Source organism: Mesoplodon bidens (genome assembly GCF_964165515.1).
Source record: "Mesoplodon bidens genome assembly, chromosome: 18".
NCBI classification, from domain to species: domain Eukaryota; kingdom Metazoa; phylum Chordata; class Mammalia; order Artiodactyla; family Ziphiidae; genus Mesoplodon; species Mesoplodon bidens.
This window is the reverse complement of record NC_138175.1, coordinates 39917293-39927214: the sequence shown is the minus strand read 5'-3', so window position 1 is coordinate 39927214 and position 9922 is coordinate 39917293. Positions and strand designations below refer to the sequence as shown.

General features: G+C 40.6%; 1 protein-coding gene across 1 annotated transcript; it reads left to right on the top strand.

Moving 5' to 3' along the window:
- The first annotated feature begins 534 nt into the window (after positions 1–534).
- On the top strand, positions 535–5452 carry UQCRFS1 (ubiquinol-cytochrome c reductase, Rieske iron-sulfur polypeptide 1). Its single transcript, XM_081216183.1, has 2 exons — positions 535–796; positions 4639–5452. The coding sequence occupies exons 1-2, from the start codon at positions 583–585 to the stop codon at positions 5247–5249; spliced, it is 825 nt and encodes a 274-aa protein (XP_081072309.1). The 5' UTR covers positions 535–582; the 3' UTR covers positions 5250–5452.
- Positions 5453–9922: the final 4470 nt, after the last annotated feature.

Here is a 9922-nt window from a genome sequence, read left to right as displayed (position 1 = left end):
AGCTTTGCACATAAGTCTCTGGACTTTTAAAAATGCTTTTAAGGTTTTAGTTAGATAATGATAATAATCATTATAGTAAACACATAGTAATTACTACATATTAAGTTCTGCTCTGGGTTTTCTATGTATACCCAACCCTATTTTACATATATGGTTGGGTATATATATAAACATTTGCACACATGTTAAGAACTATTATTATCCCTATTTAAACTATTATGACAACTTATTCTTATCCCTAGGTTCCCATAAATGAGGCTTTTGCCCTAACGGACGCAAAATCGACCCATGGGACATTCCTGGGGGCCTCCACTGCCCCCTTTCTTGGGGCAGATCCCTGAATTCAGGCCGCTAGACACCCGGGGCTAACACAGGAGGCACCACGCCCTCCTACCTACCCGGCCTCGCACCGCCTCTGACTCTGCGGCGCTCCAGGCTCGCCCCGCCCTGTGTGGGGGCGGGGCTCCTCTTCTGCCGTCGCGCTGACGTCACGGGTCCCGCGCCTTCAGCGCCTCTTCGCGCCTGCGCCGCGGGAGGTTGGTTGTCCCTGTGACCGGCTTGGGTTTTGGAGCTGCTGTCGCCATGTTGTCGGTCGCAGTTCGCTCGGGCCCGTTTGCGCCCGTCCTGTCGGCCACGTCCCGCAGCGTGGCGGGCGCGCTGCGGCCCCTGGTGCAGGCCGCGGTGCCCGCCACTTCGGAGTCGCCAGTACTGGATGTGAAGCGGTCCTTTCTGTGCCGGGAGTCGCTGAGTGGCCAGGCCGCGGCCCGGCCTTTGGTCGCCTCCGTGGGCCTCAATGGTGAGCCGGGCTGAGGGGAACGACCGGGGGTTGAGGGGTCCCTCTTTTCTTGCTCCCTCCGACCCTGGACCCAGGGAGCAGCCGAGAAGGGCGGGGGGTCTGCCGGAAGATGGAGCGGAGCCCTGTTTGTGGATGGGGTTGCCTGCCGGGCTGGGTCGACCTTGGGCAGGTCTCTGTACCTCCCCGGGCCTCGGTGTCCTCACCTGTGCGGGGGCGTTGCTCCGTTGGGCCGTCTCAGGTGACCTCCATCTCTGACATTCTGGGCCTCTGTGGTTGTGTATAGGCTTCCCAACCACAGGCTAAATTTTCTACTTCGTCGGTTAAGTTCAAGAACTATGGAGTCCGACTGCTTCTAGCAAAGTCTGACAAGAGATTTTGCAGCTTACAGGTCGTTTGCCTTTGGGCAAATTCCTAAACGCCCTCACCAGTGAAATGGATTAATGATTATACCAATTTCCTAGGTTATATCGTAAGGTTCAGATGGAAAAATTATACGTTAAGCCATTAACACATTCTGGGGGCACTTTATAAATTCTCAAAAAATAGGAATTGCTTTTAATATTTGAAAAGTTGTCCCGCTTGCTACCTCCCATCCTTTAGTGTCTTCCCGTGTCACCACCGCAGATCCGAAGAAAAAGAAACGAGCCGCAAGGTCGTTTATAGTGTAGACTGCACTGCAGAGTATCAGCAGTGTTTTCAGGCACTGGGCCAAAGGGTTTTCACACCGTAATGAATTTCATCCTCAAGAAGAGCAACCGGCGGAGGTCGATGATACTCCCATTTTACAGATGAGAAAACAGACTACAAGAGGTGAATTGACTTGCACAAGGATACACGTTGTGTACGTGATAGTGCGTGGATTTGAAAGACTGATTTAGCTATAAGCTTTCACCAGGAGTGTGTTTTACATCCTCCGTCAGCAGAGCCTAGTTTATCTTTGGTGCCTTGTTTTCTGTTTTTCTTTTTATGCTCTGTTTGGAGATCCTGAATTGGCACCTTGTGAGCCAGGTGCCTGAGGTCTGCCCAACTTGCATAGTTTTAAAAAACAGATTATTTCTGGCGTCTCTGGAAATGTTGAAAGTTGGCAGCACTGGGCTCTAGTTCCATGTCTAGTGTGCTGTGCATTGGCTGCACCCTTAATCGGAGCAAGTGCTTTTCCAGTTCATCACAGCCCTCATCGGGTCTACTTGATTCATTTTGCTACCTGCCTGGCCTCATTGACAGTTGTATTGGTGACCCTTGCCCTACACCAGGTTGCCCCCACCCTCTTTATTCTGCCTTCATTCGCCCTTTTCTCTTTATTTTAAATGGTCTCCCACTCAGTTTTCCACATTTCCAAGTCTTACGCATCCTTTCAATCTCAACTCGGGATCAGGTCAATAAAATTTTACCTTTGCTGATTCCTTTACGTTTTATAGCACATTAACACTTTCCATTCTATTGCATTTATTGGTGATTCCTCTGACCTTGAGCTTCAATGTGTAGAGAATATCTCCTTTATTTTTCTATCTTCCACAGTCTCAGGTTTTGCATATAGTTGGTGCAGAGTGTTTGTGAATGAATAAAGTGGCAGTTTTTTTTTAGCAGGCACCAGTGGGTTTTAGAGAAGTTGCCCAAGCCAGTTCTTTGGACCTTGAGGTGAGAAACACTAAGGGAGGAGAAAATTTCAGTAACAAAGGTGAATAGTATCTTGGAATTTGTCAAATAGCTAAAGAGTTTCTTCTAAAAATCAGGGGCTTACCTGACTTCTCCAAGAAGTGGTCAAGTAGAAACATAAGGCAAACCTCTTTTCTGTAATCATGCCTTCAGCCTGAAGCTTAAATTCGTATTAAAATCTCCTGTATAGATGGTTTGTGGAAAGATGGTTAGTAGAGGATGTGGGAAGGGTTGGTTGGGTCAGGAGAAGATCCCTGAGTTGGGACACATTAGAGCTCACCTTAAACAAAACAAAACAAACCAAAAAACCCTAGTTTGTTATAATGCCTTAAGTTTTCTCCATTTCTAGATGATGTTTCTATAAGTATCTGATTTTATTTTAGTTTAGAGCTAAATCTGGCTAGCATTTTTGCTACTAAGTCACACCTAATACAATTCATATAAATTATTTAGAGAATGATTTTTGCAATATGGCAGTTTATGTTCTTGATGGTGGAGCTCAGTATAAAGTGTAACCTACTAAATAGAATGGGAGTAGACAACTGGATTTCTTTTGCCACGAAATCTCTGGATGATAGTGACAAAGCCATTCTATTTAGTGTCCCTGTACATTTCCTTGTGTGGAAGGGTTGTAAATAGGGCTTTTAACGTACAAGTATGAACTTTGGTTTCTTCATCTTTTAAGTATGATACACATCTTTCCTGTGTAATCCCAGACAGTGCTAAGGGAAAGTAATTCATACTTTAGTAGGGTAGTATGTGATATGTCACTTTGCCATAGTTGTGAATCTGAAGTAGTCACTACTTGTGTCCTGGTCCCCTACAGAAAATGTTGAGTGAGTTAGAAAAGTACATAGAGTGCTTTTAATAGGTTTCCCCATTGTCTATGAATACTTAGGCTTCCATAAAATTACTGACCTTGAGAACCATGTGAAATGTATTATTGTAATGTTTGACTGCTCAAGGAAGTATGTTAGGATGAGACAGCCTAGTAGGTCAAGTAGAATTGCAACTTATATGAAAATGCATTTTAAAAGTTCGTATTTCTTTTGGAAACATTTTCTAAAAGTAAGGAATTTTTTGTGTCCCCTTTTCTAAAAAGAAAACCTGTAGCAGATTTCCTTAAATGAGTATAGAGTTTACAAAGAGATTTACTTCCTGAAACATACTTAAAAGTGATACTGTAAGTTAATTTTTTGTCAGACGGTTAAAAATGGTATGGGACAGAAGGACATACCTGTTTTTTCAAAAAATAAACTGCTTGCATCCAGAATACTGCATAAACAGGAATTATTTGTTTATTTAATATTCATTTGATGTAAACATCTGGCCTTTTTATGGCCTGCAGTGGTAGTGTCCCAGCTGAGAGATCCTCAGCAGTAAAAAAAAAAGTAAGATAATGCCCCTAGTCTTATAGATGTTATTGCCCTTCACTGAAGAGCCGGATACATGAAAACTTTGCTCTTTTTTTTTATATTAAATTGAAATAATTGGTTGTTTTGGAGATTCCATTTGATTTTGATAGCTACGTATCCTGATAAGGATATCCTTTTCTACCCATTGGTGGTTTTACTTGAATTTATACCCCAAAATCTAGAATAGAAATCTCTAAGTTTTCTGCAACTAAAGTTATACTGTTTACAGAATGTTTATTATCTTATAATTAGTGTTTTATGAATTTTTAGCAGTTCTTTCAGAGAGCAGGTAGATAGGAAAATAAAGTTAGACATTTGGTTTAATAAGTTGATCACACATCAGTTTAATGAGTGGACTAGATGAGTTTTAGGGTCTCCTCTAATCCAGAAAATATGGGTGATATTTATGTCTTAGATTGAATTTTGGGGGGCTTAAAATATTGCTGTTTACAGTGCTATTTAACTTTTTTAACTTGATACACCGAATTGTTATGAATTCTGAATTGCAGTGTTCAATCAGGAGAACACAATTATACCTATTATCTAATGATTTCATACCAATATGATAGGTAGTGGTTGACTTCATTTTGTTTTCAGTATTTTATACGCTGGCATTGCCAACTTGACCATTTCTGAGACCAGTGAGTGCCGTATTTCACATTTTTATAATTTGATTTTTGCTTGTGAATCCATAAAGTTCCATTTCCTGATGTATACCCCTTTCAGAGTCCATATCTAATTGTGTTTTTTAACCTTCTGTTTATCTTGCAGTCCCTGCTTCTGTTCGTTATTCCCATACGGACATCAAAGTGCCTGACTTCTCTGACTATCGTCGTGCTGAAGTGTTAGATAGTACAAAGTCTTCAAAAGAGAGCAGTGAGGCTAGAAGAGGTTTCTCCTATTTGATAACTGCAACAACTACTGTGGGTGTTGCGTATGCTGCCAAGAATGTCGTCTCTCAGTTTGTTTCCAGCATGAGTGCTTCTGCTGATGTGTTGGCCATGTCGAAAATTGAAATCAAGTTATCCGATATTCCAGAGGGCAAGAACATGGCTTTCAAATGGAGAGGCAAACCCCTGTTTGTGCGCCATAGAACCAAGAAGGAGATTGACCAGGAAGCTGCAGTTGAAGTGTCCCAGTTGAGGGACCCACAGCATGATTTAGAACGAGTAAAGAAACCTGAATGGATTATCTTGATAGGTGTTTGCACTCATCTTGGTTGTGTACCCATTGCAAATGCAGGAGATTTTGGTGGTTATTACTGCCCTTGCCATGGGTCACACTATGATGCATCTGGCAGGATCAGGAAGGGGCCTGCACCTCTCAACCTAGAAGTTCCCTCATATGAGTTCACCAGTGATGATATAGTGATTGTTGGCTAGAGACCAGGACTCAAGTCATAGGCTTCTTTCAGTCTTCGTGTCACCTCAAAAGAGTTATTTGAAAACAAGCCTTCTGTACTTCAAATTAGTTGGTTTGAAATAGTTAAGAATTGCTAATGATGTGTTTGCAAACATGTGAAGTAAATTGAATTTAATGTTGAATACTTTCAAGCATTCACCTAATAAAGTCACTGTTAAACATTGTTATGCTTGAAGACTTCAAAGGTGCAGTGTCTGATAGTTGATTCTAATTAAAAATTACAGACCGGTGTACAAGATATTTGTGAAATCTATAACTGACTTTATTTACCTTCTTTGTGTCAGGGACAGAGATTCTACAGAGCTCATGGTTAGGATGAGGTAGAATTAGCTGGTTGTCTCCAAGACCTGGGAGAAGTTTTTTGGCATTGGCAGGAACAATAGTATCCAAATTTCCTTTATCTTGCACGCCTGGCTATGTGTGTGGGATACCCCTCCACTCCCCCCTGTATGACGGGCCAAGAAATTTTATTCATCATTTATGGGAGTAACTTAGTAATTAGAATTCTTTAGTTTTAAGAGGCAGTGTCATGGGATATTAGCTGAGGGAAGCTTTCCAAAAGGGGAGTGCTCCTCTGTTATTTCCTTCATCTGGTGTGGCTATTCATGCCTCCCAAAGCTCCTGCATCCATCCTATCAAGAGGAAGAAAGGGGGTAGTGCATCTGAGATTTAATACTATCTTTGTGTGAAAGTGATCCTGCTGGTTTTGTTTCTTTGATGATTACATTTTGAGATGTTTCTTCCAGTTGGATTTGCAGTCACCACTTTTCACTGTGAAGTGAGGGTGGGCATAGGGAGACACACCAGAATTAACACCCTCTTCTTTCTGCCTCGTGCCTCCAATTACACAGGTGAAACAAGACCAAGGTCTGATATTCTCCGTGGAAACTGGGAGTGGGCTTTACCCTTTGCTGAGAATCACAGCCATTTTGATATATTTGTCTTGTCTTTTCCATTTGGAGGTGCGTTAGTAATGTACTTCCCTGGGTCTACCTTGTGATCACATGTGCATTTGTAAAATAGCAAATGAGATTCAGTGATTAGGTCTTCCAAAGGGAACTGGCCTTCCAGGGTTCTAGTCCTTAAAGTCAGTAGCTAAGTGTATCAAAAAAGAAAAATGTCAGTTTCCAGGCTTATGAGCAGATACTAATCTTTGGTTCATTTTCACCATTCTAGAAAGAAACTTAGCAGGTATGACAAATGGGGCACTTAATACTTTGTTCTAGATCTCAATATAATGACATTTAGGTTCAAGTATTTAGGTATAAATATGAGACAAAAGAATGCCAAACATTGGTAACTTACTACATTTTGACATGTTCTCTTTTAAATGGAGGGCTTTCTGATCTTTTGTGCATATGTAGATTACCATGGAAATGTTTGTATTGTTTAAAAGTGGTGAAATTGTATCATTATGTCTGAGCAATATATTTTGTAGTATTTGGTGTTAATATTTGGATCATCTCAAGTGAAGTTTTTTTTCCCCTGATTTTATCATGAGGCCAAGAGAAGTCGGTATATATTTGTTGGATATTTTGCTTGTTTATCGTTGTGGTGAAGATTCTGTTTTTCTAATATTCATGGGGGAAATCATCCTATGCTTTTTTCTCTACTCATGCTACCTTTTTTTTTTTTTTTTTTGGTGGTACGCGGGCCTCTCACTGTTGTGGCCTCTCCTGTTGCGGAGCGCAGGCTCAGTGGCCATGGTTCACGGGCCTAGCCGCTCCATGGCATGTGGGATCTTCCCGGACCGGGGCACGAACCCGTGTCCCCTGCGTCAGCGGGCGGACTCTCGACCACTGCGCCACCAGGGAAGCCCTCGTGCTACTTTTTAATGGTGCCAGTTGCCCACAACTTATTGTTTAATACTACACCAATACATCTAGTAAAAGCTGCTGAATTTTGAGGCTATTTTCTTTTTTAAAATGGCACCAGGAGTTATTAACTTCTTCAGGATATACTAATATAGGAACTTTGCTGGCATATATTTTACATTCATAAAATTATTACTTGGAGGAACTTAGTGGGATGATAAAGTTTCAACTTTTAATTTGAAGGTTAATTTAACCTTCAAATAATAGAGACCTTGAGGCATTGCATCAGTCCTTAGAACCAGCAAATCTGTGTGACTGTTCTTTTGTCATCCTATGTCAACAAGTAATTTTGGTTTTTTGTACATAATTGAAGCTGCTGAGCTTCCAGTATATCCAGGAGTTAGTTGCTAGTTGTTAGTTTCGTGAGTTGGGGGCATTGTGTAGTGGAAGAAGTACTAGACAAGAATTCAGGATTTTCTGGCTTTGCCATTTCCTAAACATGGAAACATGGGCCTGTCACAATCTCCTTAGGACAGTTGTTCTCTTAGAGTCCTTCCAACTAAGATTTTATGAGCCCCTTAATCCTACTCCGGTAATAATGGGAATTAATTTTCTTAGATAAGCGTTTGTTGTGTTTGCAGTATTTGGTTTTATGATAAAGAGATCCAAACTCAGAGGTAGCATTATTGTAATCAACAGAGCCATCGTTTCATAACAATAGTGTTCAACCAGGGGCAGCACTCCTGCTCTGGGGGGCATTTGTGGCCATCATTTGATTGTCACAATGATTGGAGGGTGCTTTTTGTATTAGGGTTGTTTGTGGGGTGGGGGAACAGGAATACAATATGTTCAGTTGAGGGAGCACAGGTCCACACACTGAAAAAAAAATTGTGCTGCCAAAAATATCAACAGCACCACTTTTCTGTAGAGAAATAACATATTTCCTCCCACCCTGAAATGGTACCTCAGTAGTTAATATTTTCATATTTGAAATGCCAAAAGACTACTGCATTAGAGGCTACATGGCAGTGGAGGACAAAAATAGGAAGTTTTCTGATCCCAAGGTGCATCATAGGTGTTCTGTGCTGGAACTGCTGTATTTGGTGGACTGCTTACGTCTTTCATGATATTTTGACTGATGATAAATTGTTAAATCCCAGTATCCCATTTAGTTTTTAAAAGAAGGCTTTGTTCCACAAGTGCCTGGACAAGTAAAATTACTTGATACTACTTTGCTAAATGGGTAGATAGAGCAGCCCTATGATAGCTTTTTGATTATTTTGCTGAAACAAAATCCTAGATATTAGGGAGAAATGACTTAAGAAAAATGAAGGAAACCTGACCAGTTGGCACCCTGACATGAGATCATTAACAAACAGTTCTTTATACTGGGAATTGGGACAGTCTTGAGATCCATGCCTTATGCTCTTAAAAGAGTGATTATAGGAAAGAGTTTTTTTTTTTTAAATGTTGTTTGTTAGAGATAACACCAAATTTACCATGGTCTTTCTGAGCATACCTTTGGAAAATCTATCCTTGACTCAGTCTGAGTCCTTATTTGATAATCTGTGGCTTGGGATCAAAATGTGCAATTAGTACTCTAATTTTTCTAAACAATGGGAACATACTGTTTTTCTGAATGTCAGAAAGCATTCTTCATTCTCACAGTGCTGAAACTGTCATTTTCTATATTTTCATGTCATTTGAATATCATTGCATTTTGTATATTAACCCAAAATAAATGTCCATGTTTTTCAGAATGATATCCTCGGCCCACTGTTCTAACACATTCTCATCAGTATTTGCTAATGACTCCCCTAGCTCACTTCTCTGAACTTCATACTCATGTTCAACTGCTTAGTTGGCACCTGTGCATGGATGTTGCATTAACATCTAAAACTCAAAATGTCCAAAAGGAAAGGAAATCTTGTCTTTCTCCAAAGCCATCTTCATAGCTGTTGGCAAGCTTAAAACCTCTAGCCTCTCTTGCCTCCTTTTCCATTACAATTAACACCCAAACCCTAATTGTCTCTTAATAAAACAGAGCCATTACTGTCTCTGCAATCTGTAGCATTCTAAAAATAACGGCAAACTTTTAGAGCACTGACTCCTAGTCACTAGGTTGAGTGCATGTATATGATCTCATTTAAAACTCAAAAAATTCTATGAGGTAGGTAATGTTGCTATTCCTAGGTTGTAGAGAAACAGGCACATAGAAGTCCCTTGTCTACAGTCATACAGCAGGTAGGTTTCATTTTAACCCAGGGAGTCTTGAGTCCAGAGCCTGTATTTCTGATGACCTTCATATATACATATACATATATATATATATATATATATATATATATATATATATATAATTGAAAAAGTCCTCAATTTAAGCACTATACCAGTTCCTTGTCAATTCTTGCCTGGTCTACTGCAGCAAGATTCCAAACAGGTCTTTTCTATTTTCTCCAATCCTGTCCCCTAAAAAACCATCCTGCATATAGTTATGGGAAGAGTATGGGCATGGTTCCTGGGTTCCAGTCTTGGCTCTGCTGTTTCCTAGGTGTGTGATCTGACATAAATCACTTAATCTTTTTGTGCTTAATCTTTTTGTGCTTCCCTTCCTCATCTGAAAAATAATACCCCCTCAGTGTTTCTTTATGGATGAATGCATTAATGTAGGTCAAGAGATGACTTCAAAACTCCTTAACGTGGAACCTCTTTTAAGGTCCTGCTTGCCTGCATCCCATCAGTAAACCCCTTGCTCCTGTAACACAACTTGCTTGTTGTCACCTATATTCTTTTAATCTCTTCCCACATATTTTCAACAC

Excerpts from the sequence above, each read along its gene's own strand:
- UQCRFS1 (XM_081216183.1), top strand. The coding sequence starts at position 583 with ATGTTGTCGGTCGCAGTTCGCTCGGGCCCGTTTGCGCCCGTCCTGTCG. Across the intron at positions 797-4,638 it reads CGCCTCCGTGGGCCTCAATG|TCCCTGCTTCTGTTCGTTAT; the intron begins GTGAGCCGGGCT and ends TTTATCTTGCAG.